We start from the raw sequence: 14,600 nt of genomic DNA, 5'->3' as shown, positions 1-14,600 counted from the left end.
TCCTCCGGTGGGGAAGAGGCAGAGGCTGGACGTGACGCCTCCTAGCTCAGCTGGCTGCTGCGTGCCACGGTGGCCACGGCAGGCAGAGGCTCCGGGCGCAGCGCTGCTTCGGCACGGCATGGCGGGCAAGGGCGGCGAGCTGATGACGGGAGGTGCCGCGTCCAGCCTCCCCTCTTCCCTGGCACCCTTCAGAACTTGGCGCCCTGGTGCCCCGTGCCACTAGCCTCTATGAGTAAGATGGCCCTGGACAGAGACACCTGTCTGATGATCAAAGCTCTGTAAGGACGTAAGATCAGGCCAACGTTAGCTCGCTGTGCCTCATCGCTTTTTAAAACAGGCCTGCATGAATCAGGCCCGGCGCACCCACGGGGCAAGGGGAAGCAGCCGCCTAGGGTGGAAGGAACCCCCAAGGCAGCACCGGATGGGCACTCTTCCACCTCTGGCACTGGCAGAGACGTGGTGCCAACTTTAGTGCCAATTCCCGGCGAGATCTCGTGAGATCTGGGCGAGATCTCGCTGGAAATCACTAGTAATCTGCTGCTGGTTTCTCCAGCGGTGGAAGTGGCAAAGCGAGGCAGCACTTCCTGTCAGGCATCTATCAGGCGGCAAAAAGTGATGCGCCCACTCTGAGCATGCGTACAAAATGTTCTTACGTAACAGGGGGCCCTTAGTCACATCCCAGAGCAGCAACTCTCTCCAGATGTTGTTGGACTACGACTCCCATCCCTAGCCATTGGCCAAGCTGGTGCTGATGGGAGTTATGGTTCGGGGGCACCTGCTCAGGGGCAACCTTCCGATGGTAGCGGTGGGCGGCCGCCCCCCCTTTCCACTCACCTTTGCTGGTGCCGTCGGGACCCCGCAGTACCGTGCACTCGTCGATGTTCCCGAACGGCTCAAACATTTTCCGGACGTCCTCGTCTGTCTGCTGCTTACCCAACATTCCCACAAAGAGCTTCCTGTCTTCTGGAAGGAGGAGAAAGTAGGTTGCTTAGATAAAGGCCGTCCTGGGGGAGCCCAGACTGCGCCATAAACATGCCCCCCTCCGTTCAGAAAGCTGGCATGAGTTTTAATTTGTTTCAGGTCTTTTTTAACTTTTTGGACGCCTTGGATTATTGTTGCTGTATCTCTTAGTGGTGATTACTGTATTTTTTGCTCCATAAGACTCACTTTTTCCCTCCTAAAAAGTAAGAGGAAATTTGTGTGCATCTTATGGAGTGAATGCAGGCTGTGCAGCTATCCCAGAAGCCAGAACAGCAAGAGGGATTGCTGCTTTCACTGCGCAGAGATCCCTCTTGCTGTTCTGGCTTCTGAGATTCAGAATACTTTTTTTTCTTGTCTTCCTCCTCCAAAAACTAGGTGCGTCTTGTGGTCTGGTGCGTCTTATAGAGCGAAAAATACGGTACGGTTTTTTTTCACTCTATAGGACGCACCTGACCATAGGAAGTACCTTGTTTTAGAGGGGGGAAACAAGAAAAAAAATATTCTCCCCCTCTCTGCTCAGCACCCCTTCAGCGAAGCGGCAGGAGAAACGGAGCCCCTTCCATTTCTCCTCCCGCTTCGCTGAAGGGGCGCTGTGCAGCTCTCCCTCTCTGCTGAAGCCAGGAGAGTCTTACTTTCCTGGCTTCAGGACCTCCCACTGCGCTCCGGAGGCTTCTGGTTCCTTTTGCTGAAGCCAGGAGAGTCTATCCCTGAAGCCTGGAGAGCGAGAGGGGTCGGTGCGCACCGACCCCCCTCGTTCTCCAGGCTTCAGCGAAAGCAACACAAAGCCTCTGGAGCATGAAGGGAGCGCTCCCTCTGCGCTTCAGAGGCTTCGCATTGCTTTCGCTGAAGCCAAGGAGCCTACATTCGCTCCATAAGACGCACACACATTTCCCCTTAATTTTTGGAGAGGAAAAAGTGCGTCCTATAGAGCGAAAAATACGGTACATACACACACATCCCCCCCAGGGAAAAAACCTGGGGGGGGATTGCACGAAAAACAATGGAAGAATAACAAGAAGAATAAAATTTCCTCTTGCGTGCCAACGTAATATGGATTCGTTAAGCATGATGGGAAAGTCATTACAGTGACTGTGATGATAAGAAGGGGTTCACATTGGAGCTATGATATTGGGAATAAACAACAGAGAAAAGGCAGGAACAAAAATAAAAGACTTTCTCCAGACCAGCCAGAACATGGGAATCTCCAAAAAATTAATTAATTCAGAATGTATAAATGGCATATATATATATATATATATATATATATATATATATATATGCAGGTTTTGGTGTCCTCGGGTGTCTTCCCGTGTAAAAGTTGGGGTGTCTAGGCAACGTTTCGACGAGGTCTCACTCGTCATCTTCAGGCTGGTGCTTTCGGCTTCTTGTTACTGGAACAGAGCAGGATCTCAGTGTTTGAGTTCCTATAAATACTGTTGAGGGGGTGTGGTGTATAGCCTCCAATGTTCTGGGCAGAGAGGAAGTTCCCAGGCTAGTGTGCCTTTTCTTCTTTTGTTCCTTAATTACTTGAGGGATATCTTGAGTGATTTCTTGAGTGATATCCTGAGTACCACTTAGGTGGGTCATTAGGTGTGGATTGGTTGCTAAAGTCTTTGTGTCTTGACCTCTTGAACTTTGTGAAGAGTTTTTCTGAGAAGATGGCTGTACTGCACTTAGTTGTGCTCTGGCTTGGCTTCGTGTATAGGGGCGAGCTGTGGTTTTGTGGCCTGTGTCAGCCAGATCTGTGTAGGGATTGCAGGGGGGTGCAGCATCCGGAGGTGCCACCATGGTTTGGCTACTGGATGGTGTCTGTAATTTATCTGTGGAGAGGGTCTGGGTTTGGGTCTGGTGTGGTTGATTGGTGATGGCGTTCTGTGTGCCTCTGGATCTGGTGTCAGTTTTTGTGGGGAGGGCTAATTTCCAGATGTCTGGCAAGCGGGATGTGTCGTCACGCTTGTTCATGTTGTGAGGGTGTTTCTCTATCTCGATGGCTTCCATGATTATTCTCTTGTGGTGATGTTCCATGTTAAAGAGCAATTTGGAATCTGCAAAATTAATTTCGTGTCCTGTTTCTTTCATGTGTTGGAAAAGAGAGGAAGTTTTTTCTTCTTTTTTGACGGCATTCTTGTGTTCTGCGATACGTGCATTTATTCGTCTGTTTGTTTGTCCAATGTACGTGGCTGGGCAGACTTTGCAGGGTATTTCATAGACCCCTTGGTCTATGGTATTTCATAGACCCCTCTCTTTTCCAACACATGAAAGAAACAGGACACGAAATTAATTTTGCAGATTCCAAATTGCTCTGGAAATTAGCCCTCCCCACAAAAACTGACACCAGATCCAGAGGCACACAGAACGCCATCACCAATCAACCACACCAGACCCAAACCCAGACCCTCTCCACAGATAAATTACAGACACCATCCAGTAGCCAAACCATGGTGGCACCTCCGGATGCTGCACCCCCCTGCAATCCCTACACAGATCTGGCTGACACAGGCCACAAAACCACAGCTCGCCCCTATACACGAAGCCAAGCCAGAGCACAACTAAGTGCAGTACAGCCATCTTCTCAGAAAAACTCTTCACAAAGTTCAAGAGGTCAAGACACAAAGACTTTAGCAACCAATCCACACCTAATGACCCACCTAAGTGGTACTCAGGATATCACTCAAGAAATCACTCAAGATATCCCTCAAGTAATTAAGGAACAAAAGAAGAAAAGGCACACTAGCCTGGGAACTTCCTCTCTGCCCAGAACATTGGAGGCTATACACCACACCCCCTCAACAGTATTTATAGGAACTCAAACACTGAGATCCTGCTCTGTTCCAGTAACAAGAAGCCGAAAGCACCAGCCTGAAGATGACGAGTGAGACCTCGTCGAAACGTCGCCTAGACACCCCAACTTTTACACGGGAAGACACCCGAGGACACCAAAACCTGCATTCCTGTACCCGTGAAAATCTACGAAAGCAAATATATATATATATATATATATGGATATGATGTGGCAAGATTAATGAAAATAATAATAATAAATTATTTTTTAAAAGGGGGAAAAACCCTGGAACAGTGTATGTGTGGGGGTGAAACTTATTAGCTCTCCACCACCTTTGCCAAAATGGACCCCTCCAGAAGCTTTGGACTACGACTCCCAGTTGGCTGGCACTGATGGGAGTTGTAGTCTAAAACATCTGGGGTGTGTGTGTTTCAGGGTGGAGAAGGCTGTACAGTCATACCTCTTGTTACATTTACTTCATGATACGTTTTTCAGGTTGCGTCCCGCAGCGACCCGGAAGTACTGGAAAGGGTTACTTCCAGGTTTCGCTGCGCAAAATGATGTCATGCTCATGTGCAGAAGTGGCAAATTGCGACTTGTGCAGATGCGCCACTGTGGGTTGCATTCCTTTTAGGTTGCGAATGAGGCTCCGGAACAGATCCCGTTTGCAACCAGAGGTACCACTGTATTATTAAGGGAATCAAACCTGTCCAGAAAGTTGAGGCCAGCTCCTCCAAAGACACCAGGTGAGCAGGCAAGCTGCTCTCTGAACCGCCCAGCACCCCAGAGAGAGACTTTACCTCCTCTGCTTTCGCTGTCCGCTGGCTTCACCTGGATCGGTCGGTTCATCTGGAACGAGAAGGAGACAGAGGCTGTGGATCCAGACCAAGGGGGGTGAGGTGGGGCAAAGGCCATCATCATCATCATCATCATCATTTATTATTTATACCCAGCCCATCTGACTGGGTGTCCCCAGCCACTCTGGGCGGCTTCCAACCAAATATCAAAAACAATACAGCGTCAGACATTAAAAACTTCCCTAAACAGGGCCGCCTTCAGGTGTCTTTTAAAAGTAAAATAGTTGTTTATTGCCTTGACATCTGCTGGGAGGGCGTTCCACAGGGAGGGCGCCACCACCAAGAAGGCCCTCTCCCTGGTTCCCTGTAACCTCACTTTCAAAGGTAGTCCCACGTAGAGCACATTGTAGTAGTTCAAGCGGGAGATAACCAGAGCGTTCACCACTCTGGCAAGACAGTCCATAGGCAGTGAGGGTCTCATCCTGCGTACCAGATGGAGCTGGTAGACGGCTGCCCTGGACACAGAACTGACCTGCGCCTCCATGGACAGCTGTGAGTCCAGAATGACTCCCAGGCTGCGCACCTGGTCCTTCACTGGCACAGTTACCCCATTCAGGACCAGGGAGTCCTCCTTACCCACCCACCCCCTGTTCCCCCAAAACAGTACTTCTGTCTTGTCAGGATTCAACCTCAATCCATTAGCCGCCATCCATCCTCCAACCGCCTCCAGGCACTCACCATCCTCTCCCCTGAGTGTTTGCCATCCTGGCTAAAGCGATGATGGGAGCTGGCAACATCTGCACATATTCCCCTCCTGCCTGCTTCCCACATCTGGGGTTAGAATTTAGGAAATGTAATACTGGGGCAGGGGCAACTCCAGTTTCTTAGAAGCATAACGTTTTTAAAATATTGCTGTTTCATTCCTCTTTTGTAACGCTCCTTTCCTGCAAGGAGTTCAAGGGGGCATTCATCACCCCCCAAAAAACATCTCCCCACATAGCTGTCAAGTGTCCCTTATTTGGCGGGACAGTCCCTTATCCCAGCGCCATGTCCCACTGCTGTCCCTTATTGATGATGTCCCTTAAATAAGCTGCTGAAGGTAACGGGGCCATTTCTATGTCCAGCTGTCCTTTGTCAACAACAAATTGTTGCTGTTTTTTTGTGTTGAATATATGCTATATGGTAATTTATGGACCTAATAGGTATCTAAAGCCATTTGCATGCAACAAAATATGTATTTTCTCAAAGTAATTGTTAATTCCTTATTTTGGCTGTTGATCCCTTATTTTCAAGGCTGCTGGTCCCTTATTTTCAAATCTGTAAGTTGACAGCTAAGGTCCATATAGTTAAAGCTATGGTTTCCCCAGTCGTGATGTATGAAAGTGAGAGCTGGACCATAAAGAAGGCCGATCGCCGAAGAATGGATGCTTTTGAATTCTGGTGCTGGAGGAGACTCTGGAGAGTCCCATGGACTGCAAGAAGACCAAACCTCTCCATGCTGAAGGAAATCAGCCCTGAGTGCTCACTGGAAGGACAGATCCTGAAGCAGAGGCTCCAAGACTTTGGCCACCTCATGAGAAGAGAAGACTTCCTGGAAAAGAGCCTGATGTTGGGAAAGATGGAGGGCACAAGGACAAGGGGACGACGGAGGACGAGATGGTGGGACAGTGTTCTCGAAGAGACCAACATGAGTTTGAGCAAACTGCGGGAGGCAGTGGAAGACAGGAGGGCCTGGCATGCTCTGGTCCAGGGGGTCATGAAGAGGCGGACACAACTAAACGACAAAACAACAACAACAAGTTGAAAGCTATGTCTCCCCATTGCATCTTTGCGACAACCCTGAAAGGTAGCGTTAGGCTAAGAGCCCGGGGGTCACACTCGCAGACCTTCGCCATGGCATTTTTAAACAGCCAGGGAATTCTGGGAGCTGCAGTTTGTGATGGGTGCCGAGAGACTCCCCCTAGAGTTAAAATTTCCCCACAGTTCCCCGGGAAGAGGGGCTGGTTGCTAAACCACTCTGGGAATTGTAGTTCCTCCGGGAGGGGAATAGGGGGGTCTCCTAACGACTTTCAGCACCTTCAAACTACAGTTCCCGGGATTCTCCCACGACTGTTTTAAGATTATATAACCATGCTTTAATGGCAGATGAAGATGACGGACTATATGGAACTTGCTGAACTGACCGGGAGACTCCGAGACCAGAGAGAAGAGACGGTGGAAGAAGATTGGAAGAAGTTTAAAGAATATTTGAAAAAAATTATGTTAATATTTAAATCTTTGAATAAGTGGATATAGGCTGTAGGGTAGAAGTATAAGATAGTGTGTTTTAAAACAGTATTATTTGCAAGTGATAAAAGGTGAAGTTATTTTAAGTGTGATAAAAAAGACGGTTAGAAACTATGATATATGTAAGCGGCTAAAGATGAAGTAAAATGAAAATCAGATAGGTGGGACTTGGGGAAGCCCACTTAATGTTTAGAAAAATAAGGATATGACAAGAATTGGTTTGTATTATTTTTGTGTGTGTTCTTTATTTGTGTTATAAAATGAATATTATTTTTTTTTGGGGGGGGAGATTATATAACCATGCTTTAAAGGTGTGATGTAGGCCTTTGGGTGATGATCAGAAGTTTGCCCCCCCCCAGTTCCTAGCCCCCAAATCCCCAAATGCCACAGCACATGGACACCTTATATGTGCTATGGGTTGTATAAAGAAATAAAATGATGCACGGCTCTCTCTCTCTCCCCCTCGCGCAACGACCCTGTGGGGTAGATTTGGCTGGAAGAGATAGTCCAAGGTCAAGTAAGGATTTGAGGCCTGATCTCCCAGGTTTCAGCCTGACACTCTAACCACTACGCCACACTGCCTCTTGTTTTATAAAGGAAATTGCACACGCACAAAGCCCCAGGCAGCCTCAGGAGAGTTAAGTCCCTGATGGAGAGCACTCTCCCCAGCCTTCGGGATTAGAAAGAGCTAGATTATCCCAGCAGGCAGCTGGGGCCTTTTTTCTGTAAAAGCAGTTGTAATCACATTAAAGGAAAGCAGGCCTTGCGGAGGCGGACGAGGCCTTTGAAAGGTCCGGAAGTAGAGAAAGAAGAGAGAGGTAAAGGGAGATTTCGCTGGCAAGGGCTTGTCGGCGAGGCTCCATCTTGCCTCCCTGAAACTGCTCTTGTGGTGGCAAGCTCTAGTGGGCCACAGTATTGTCCACTCTGACTGGCAGCTGCTGTCCAGGGTTTCGGACTCAAGGGCCATTCTGGGACCTAATGGGAGATGCCTAGGACCAGCTGGGTGCCCTGCCACTGAGCCGCAGCTCTTTCCTTCAAAATCAAAGGTTCTAGTCCCCATGGTTCCAAAAAAGGAAGGACTTAGATAGCAACATGGGAAGAGACATTCGACTAGGCCATCTTGCTCAATATGGCCTGCACTGGCTGGCAGCAGCTCTTCAGGGGGGTTGAACCTGAGACCTTCTGCATGCAAAGCAGGTGTTCTACGGACATTGTGAAGTTCAGCAGGAGGGCAACATGGCAGCCCTTGTATCAAACAAAGTGCAAGGAGGTTGAACGTTCAAGCTACTGGCATGAAGCAGGAACCCCAGCAAAGAAAAGGAAAGATGTAGTTAGCCTCTGTTTACCGTATTTTTCGCTCTATAGGACGCACCGGACCACAAGTTTTTAGAGGGGGAAATAAAGAAAAAAAATATTATTTCCTGTCCGCGCACAGCCTGTCCGCTTCTCCCCGAGCTTCTCGGGGCTGCGGGGGAAGCCCGGGTCCCCCCCCAGCCCCAAAGAGCAAAGAAGCCAAGACAGCGAGCGGGATCCATCCTGCTGGCTGTTTTGGCTTCCTCTTTAGCCTTGCGCAGCCTCTCCTGGCCGGAGGGGCTGTATGCGGCTATGGCAATACTCCCACCTCCCGCAAAAGCCCACAGGAGCCGTGCACCCTTTAAGGAGCACGCTGCTCCTGTGGGCTTTTCTAGAGGAGGGAGAAGGGACTGACTGGCCGCGTCAGTCCCTTCTCCCTCCTGGGGAAAAGCCCCCAAGAGCCGCGCGGAGCTTGTGTGCGGCTCTTGGGGGCTTTTCCTGCCTGCCTCCCCCCTGCATTTGCTCCATAAGACGCACACACATTTCCCCTTGCTTTTTAGGATGGAAAAAGTGCGTCTTATGGAGTGAAAAATACGGTACTTGTTTCCTCTGGCTTCCCACATGCTAATCTGTCAGACAGACCAGCTTGAGAGCTTCGGCGGCACCTCACTCGCTTGCCAGAGCAAGGGATCTTTGTGTCTATCCGGCACCTAGGCACTGCCAGTCAGTGATGGAAGTACTAAGTTTGACAGACAAAAGGTCCGATCTGGTATCAGGAAGCTTCCTAATGTATACCAGCAAATAATGCACAAGAGCAAAAACAGTTTGAAGACATTAAATGTTTGGGATTGTGCAGTTTAAAACAAGCTAACAGCCACCCCACAATAAACACATCGTCCGTTAAAATCCTTAAGAGTGATGATTCCTTCATTGCGGCGGATCCCTTCCAACTCGACACTTCTATGACAATTATATGCATGTGATCCTGGCAACAAGCGCAGCGAGATTCACTTCTGAGTGAACATGGATAATAATAATAATAATAATAATAATATATTTATACCCCACCCACCTGGCTGGGTTTCCCCAGCCACTCTGGGCGGCTTCCAACAAAAGATTAAAATACAGTAATGCATCAAACATTAAAAGCTTCCCTAAACAGGGTTGCCTTCAAATGTTTTCTAAAAGTCTGGTAGTTGTTTTTCTCTTTGACATCTGGTGGGAGGGCGTTCCACAGGGTGGGCGCCACCACCGAGAAGGCCCTCTGCCTGGTTCCCTGTAACTTGGCTTCTCGCAGGGAGGGAACCACCAGAAGGCCCTCGGGAGAGGGACCCTGGCGTCCGGGGTGGAGGCGCTCCTTTCAGATATACTGGACCAAGGCCATTTAGGGCTTTCAAGGTTAGCACCAACACTTTGAATTGTGCTTGAAAACATACTGGGAGCCAGTGTAGGTCTTTCAGGACTGGATAGGATTGTGCTGTCGAGACACTCGGATACTGACTGTGGTCGTGTTTTCCAAAAGTGAAGGACTTAGGTCTCATGCTCTTGACTACTACAATGCCCTTTACATTGTACTGCACTTGGAAGCACTTCAGAAAATCCAGCTTTTCCAGGATGCAACAACCCACACGGTCTCATGCAGAGTGAATCCTTTTCAGTCCTTGATGCTTTGGAGTCAAATTCGGGCCGCAACATTGGGTTTTTCTTTTTCCTTAAAAAAATCCCCCCAAAGTCAGAATGTGAGTTATTTCTTACAAAGTGCGCTTCCCCCTGCCTGTGAAATAAGATAAATTGGTGGCATTGTGTGTGCCGCAGGTGCAGACGGCCTCTCCTAATGAGGTAATCCTGGACCAAAAATAGGGTGCAGAGAAGTGGCGCCAGATTATGGGACTCCTTCTCAACGGAGGTTGATTTCGTCGAGGTTTGCAGCTGGCCATTCAGAACGCATCTTTCTCTGGCGATCCTTCTGAATCCGAGCTCATTGGCGGATAGGCTTTCTCGTGAGCCGCCACGGTGCTTTCGCCCAGGCTGCCATGAGGACGTCAGTGATATAACACTCGTTTTTCATGCCCTAGCTGCTCAATCTCAGAAAATAAAATAAAATAAGAGGATTTTGTGGAGCTGGAATAAACACGGAGAAAGGGTTAGGAAAGGGGGGCAGAGGATCTTCTCTCCCAGGAGAGATGAAAGTATTTGGGGCTTTAAAAATGTGGATGGATCTGAGAGAAATTTAATTGAGGTCACATCTAAAGGCGAATTCTACTTAATTTGCATGTTCCAAAACAATGCATTGAACAACAACAAAAAAATGGCCATCCTTTGAAATTTTCACTCCCCGAATTTTGCACTGCTGTTCTCCAGCAGGGTATTGTTTACAAAACAAAACATACAAATATACATACTGGGGCAAAGTGTGCAAAAAAGCTGCCTATATTGTTGGAAACAGCATACAAAAATACATTATACAGAGGGAAATCGCATTGCAAAAAAAAATGTGCATGTTAAGCAAAACGGTGTAAGAAAATGTGCAGGAGAGAATTCGCACTGAAATGTTCACGAGGATTTGTTTTTATTTTTCTAATTCACAAATTGCTGCAGAAATGTGGAGAACAGGATTTAAGATAAGGAAATGGGGACAAACTGAAATGGGCAGATCCATCCACTCCCTACTCTGGGGACGGGGTGCACAGGCCGAACAGGCTTTTATGAAGTTATGCCCAGTGTAGAGAAAGTGGAGGCTGTAGCAGAAGGCGAGGAATTCTGCCTCTTCTTAAACCATTTCCATTCTAGCTGGTCATCCTAAAAATTAATTAAGAACTGGCAGCTGACTTTGCTTTCTTCCCCCCTTGATATATCACATATTTTAGACTGCAAGCCGGAAGATTGATTTCATTCCATTCCTCACCCATGGCACTAGAACTCGGAGTTAACTGACAAAACTGATGGGTAGGAAATTAAGTAGAGAACCAAAGGATAGGATTTCTTCACCCAACACATTCTTATGGAACTCCCTGCCACATGATATAGCAAGGAACACTGCCTTGGAATCCTTTAGGGGAGCATTAGACTTATCTATGGGTCTGCTAACAGCTTGTTGTTGTTGTTGTTTAGTTGTTTAGTCGTGTCCGCCTCTTCGTGACCCCCTGGACCAGAGCACGCCAGGCACTCCTGTCTTCCACTGCCTCCCACAGTTTGGTCAGACTCGAGTTTGTAGCTTCGAGAACACTGTCCCACCATCTCGTCCTCTGTTGTCCCCTTCTCCTTGTGCCCTCCATCTTCCCCAACATCAGGGTCTTTTCCAGGGAGTCTTCTCTTCTCATGAGGTGGCCAAAGTACTGGAGCCTCAGCTTCAGGATCTGTCCTTCCAGTGAGCACTCAGGGCGGATTTCCTTCAGAATGGAGAGGACTGATCTTCTTGCAGTCCATGAGACAGACTCTCAAGAGTCTCCTCCAGCACCAGAATTCAAAAGCAGCCATTCTTTGGCGATCAGCCTTCTTTATGGTCCAGCTCTCACTTCCATACATCAAGACTGGGAAAACCAGAGCTTGAACTATATGGACCTTTGTTAGCAGCTACTAGCTGGCAAATATCTGAAAAGTATCCCCCCAGCTCAGAAAGGGTCTACCTGTGAAAACCAGATACTGAAGACAAAGGATGGTGCGAAGGAGGGGAAGCTATTAAAAACACCCCCAAGAAATTGGGAACTATGGGTGCTGGAGATTCTAGGTCTGTTAGGGGCAAACTAAAGTTCCCAGGAGTCTTTTGAGGGAGCAATGTGCTTTAAATGCATGGCATGCTTAGAGCCACCAATAATAGTTCCCTGGATTCTCCGCTTTGTGGGGGAGGGAAGCTGTAACTGGTATAAATAAATCTGTGGTGCAGAATTTCTTCAAGTCCCAGGTGTGCCTGCTTCTCTAAAGATCACAAAGGGGGAACCTTCTTCCTTTCTTATTATGGAACGGTTAATAGGGTTTTTTAATTATTGATTCCAAGACGCTGGGAGTGTACCTTGATGGCCAAAGAGCCAGCAGCGTATTGAATTCAACTATAAATATAAATAAGAATCGATAGCGAGAGGTGCAAGGAGAAGAAGGTGCCAAGTTCCTCACTCGTGAGGTGCAGTAATGGAGAAGATTGGTGAGCAACAGAAACGCCTGCACTAGCCCTCCCACCCCCCAAAAACAGCAGATTCCCTGCAAAGAGGGATTGTGTGACTAAACCAGATTTAAGTCTGCAAGTGTAGACAGAGCCTTGTACGCAGGGGCTCATTCCTTCCCAAGCCCGTTGCTGCAATGAGAATAATTTAATTTATGGATTGCATTTATTTCCCACCTTTTCTTCCAAGGAGCTCAAGGTCCTCCCAGCTCTCCATTTTATCCCTACAAAACAACCTTGCGAGGTAGATTAGGCTTAGAGGCAGTGACTGGCGCAAGTGAGCTTCCTGGCTCTGTGGCAATTCGAACCCTGGTCTCTCCCAGGCAGGGACTAGACCAGCACTCTAAGCACACTGGCTTTGTGGTGGAGATGGGTTCCTTTTTGGAAGAAAGGCTGGATAAAACTTTTAATAATAATAATAATAATAATACCAACTCTCTTTGCTGTTCCATCACTAGATCCCACTGACCTCCAACCACCTCTCTCGCCCCCCTCCTCGCCCTCCGGCGCTGAAGTTGGGTGTGTGTGTGCTGCAAACCAAGCGATCAGCGTAATGAACGCTCTGCTAATTGACCTGCTGATCGATGGCTATCACTAATGTACTGCGGACGGGGGCTCTGCCGATCAAATAGGGGCAGCCTGCGGCAAAAGTGGGGTGTGCTGGGTACGCTGCGCAGCCAGCTAAGGCAACGCAGGGAGATTTTACAACACGTACCCAGATATGTCGCCATGGGTCTGAGTAGGGCTGGGACACAAAAACTCATGTTTTAATTCTCGTTTGTGGATCAGCGATGTAACAGGCCCAAATGAGACTATCATTCCTTGATAACTGCTGACCATCAGCAAAGGGCAGGTCCTCTGATCACGTGCAGAGTGCTTTTCCCTCCCCACGGAGGCCTGAAACCCTGACAGGGTCGGACCCTCCAAATGTCCCTATTTGCCAAGGACAGTCCGGGATTTAAAGAAACTGGATTTTGGCAACCCCAAAAGGCCACTGTGTTTCAGGGACGACACCAGCCCCGGCCTTATAAGATGGTTCCCTTTGCACTGGGGTGGAGGAACGAACCCCCCTCTCCTCCCCATCGTCACAAACCACCCCCTAAAGCTGCTCGCAGGGATGTGGTTGCCATGGCGCCCGAGGCCGGGGTACCATTCTTCCTCATCGTCTCCTTTGCCTCTCATTGCCACAGCAACCGGCGCTGCCAAGTAGTTGGGGATGGGAGGGGAAACTGACCAGTTTCCCTCTTTCTATTATTATTATTATTATTATTATTATTATTATTATTATTATCCCTCACCGATAATGCACCACTCCCAGTTTTTATTTCCCCCCCTCTTCCTGATGTGTTCCTGCCACTTAAAATCGGAATGGGAGGACAGAGTCACCACCGGGAATTAAAGCGACAGAGAGGCAGGCGTACAGTCCTTTCATTGGAACTTCGATGAGGTGGAGCAGGGAGAAAATAAAATGCCACTTGCTGGTGTGTTTATTTCTGTGTGTGTGTGTGTGTGTGTGTGTGTGTGTGTGTTGCATTTATATGCCTGTTGTCTTTGTCCATAGAGACATCACCTTGCCAGCAAAGGTCCATATAGTTAAAGCTCTGGTTTTCCCAGTCGTGATGTATGGAAGTGAGAGCTGGACCATCAAGAAGGCTGATGGCCAAAGAATGGATGCTTTTGAATTCTGGTGCTGGAGGAGACTTTTGAGAGTCCCATGGACTGCAAGAAGACCAAACCTCTCCATTCTGAAGGAAATCAGCCCTGAGTGCTCACTGGAAGGACAGATCCTGAAGCTGAGGCTCCAAGACTTTGGCCACCTCATGAGAAGAGAAGACTCCCTGGAAAAGACCCTGATGTTGGGGAAGATGGAGGGCACAAGGAGAAGGGGACGACAGAAGATGAGAAGGTTGGACGGTGTTCTCGAAGCTACGAACATGAGCTTGACCAAACTGCGGGAGGCAGTGGAAGACAGAAGTGCCTGGCATGCTCTGGTCCAGGGGGTCACGAAGAGGCAGACACGACTAAACAACTAAACAATAACAACAACAACAAGTGTTGCATTTATTCAACTCAGGTCTGCAAGATTCCCCATCCCTAAAGAGAATATACATCTCTGCCAGGAGAACATTTGTGGGATACAAACCCCTCCATGTCACAATTTTAATGCAAAGGTTATATAGGATTTGCAGCTAATGGGTTGTGTAGACCCATTGGAATGAATGGGTCCAGCTTAGGCATAGCCATTCATTCTCAGGTTAACCTACCTTGTAGGATCGTTGTGAGAATTAAAGGAGTAGCAAACGAG

The 14,600-nt window shown here is 48.3% G+C and overlaps 1 protein-coding gene across 3 annotated transcripts in view; it reads right to left on the bottom strand.

The window, feature by feature from the left end:
- The window catches only part of CELF3 (CUGBP Elav-like family member 3), an 84,586-nt gene that overhangs the window by 20,672 nt on the left and 49,314 nt on the right, over window positions 1-14,600 (bottom strand). For 2 of the 3 annotated variants that reach the window (XR_014163479.1, XM_081891702.1), the window contains exons 3-4: window positions 4,564-4,612; window positions 835-963 (exon numbers count right to left, since the gene is read on the bottom strand). Coding sequence is in view for 2 of the 3 variants with exons in the window: in XM_081891702.1 (XP_081747828.1) it covers window positions 835-963; window positions 4,564-4,612 (178 nt within the window). In the remaining variant the exon portion in view is untranslated. The remainder of the gene's footprint in view (window positions 1-834; window positions 964-4,563; window positions 4,613-14,600) is intronic. The other variant, XM_081891703.1, reaches the window with a different exon arrangement.

The sequence above is a fragment of the Podarcis melisellensis genome (genome assembly GCF_964234715.1).
Source record: "Podarcis melisellensis genome assembly, chromosome: 16".
In the NCBI taxonomy this organism is placed as follows: Eukaryota; Metazoa; Chordata; class Lepidosauria; order Squamata; family Lacertidae; genus Podarcis; species Podarcis melisellensis.
Note: the sequence above shows the minus strand (reverse complement) of the source record. Positions and strands in the feature narration are given on the sequence as shown.